At 41.8% G+C, this 682-nt stretch overlaps 1 protein-coding gene across 1 annotated transcript in view; it reads left to right on the top strand.

Annotated features, from left to right (window-relative positions):
• Window positions 1–281: 281 nt before the first annotated feature.
• Window positions 282–682, top strand: part of LOC123017544 (vomeronasal type-2 receptor 26-like) — a 12,565-nt gene continuing 12,164 nt past the window's right edge. The window contains exon 1 of the mRNA XM_044418961.1: window positions 282–427. Within this exon, the coding sequence (XP_044274896.1) occupies window positions 282–427 (146 nt within the window). The remainder of the gene's footprint in view (window positions 428–682) is intronic.

Genomic DNA, 682 nt, shown 5'->3' with positions numbered 1-682 from the left:
CCCAGAATCATCCTTATTGCCCTCTGAACCCTTTCCAGTTTGCCTGCACCTTTCTGAAACTGTGATGCCCAGAACCAAACACAATACTTCAGATGAGGCCTAACAAGGGTTTAGTGTAGGGGAATGAATGCCTCTCATGATTTACAAGTGATACTTCTATTAATGCAGCCCAAAATAGCAATTGCCCTTTTTGCAGCCACATGGATACAGATTATGAATAAACAAGCCAAACAGCAAAACTTTCCTTGTGGACATATTGTTTTGTCGAATAGGACAGGGGAATGTTTCATGGGAATCCAGAGCTGCCAGAACAAGTGAAACAGCAATACGAAGGTCAATGCCTCTTGTACAGAACTCTTTCTGCTCCTGCTTTAGAAGTCGTCCATATACACATTGGGTCTACCTCCCATTCCAAGGAGATGAGGAGGTAAGAGTGAGCGAAGACCCAACTATCTCAATTAATTTGTATACATATCTTATCTTAAGAGTGATACAAAGAGTTCACAGTGCCTGGTAATTGGTGATATGGTATCTTTACTGAGGCCTCATGGTTTTCTTACAACAATTAAACCTAAACACTCAACATCTGCACTGAGAACTGGAAGTAGTTCACCCTTAACTCCTCATCACAATGTCTTCTGGTTATTCAGCTCCAGTTCCTGCAATTGGGAAGAGAGCCATT

This window comes from Varanus komodoensis, unplaced genomic scaffold (genome assembly GCF_004798865.1).
Source record: "Varanus komodoensis strain SLA01 unplaced genomic scaffold, ASM479886v1 scaffold956, whole genome shotgun sequence".
Lineage (NCBI taxonomy): Eukaryota > Metazoa > Chordata > Lepidosauria > Squamata > Varanidae > Varanus > Varanus komodoensis.
This window is presented reverse-complemented; position numbering and strand designations above follow the sequence as displayed.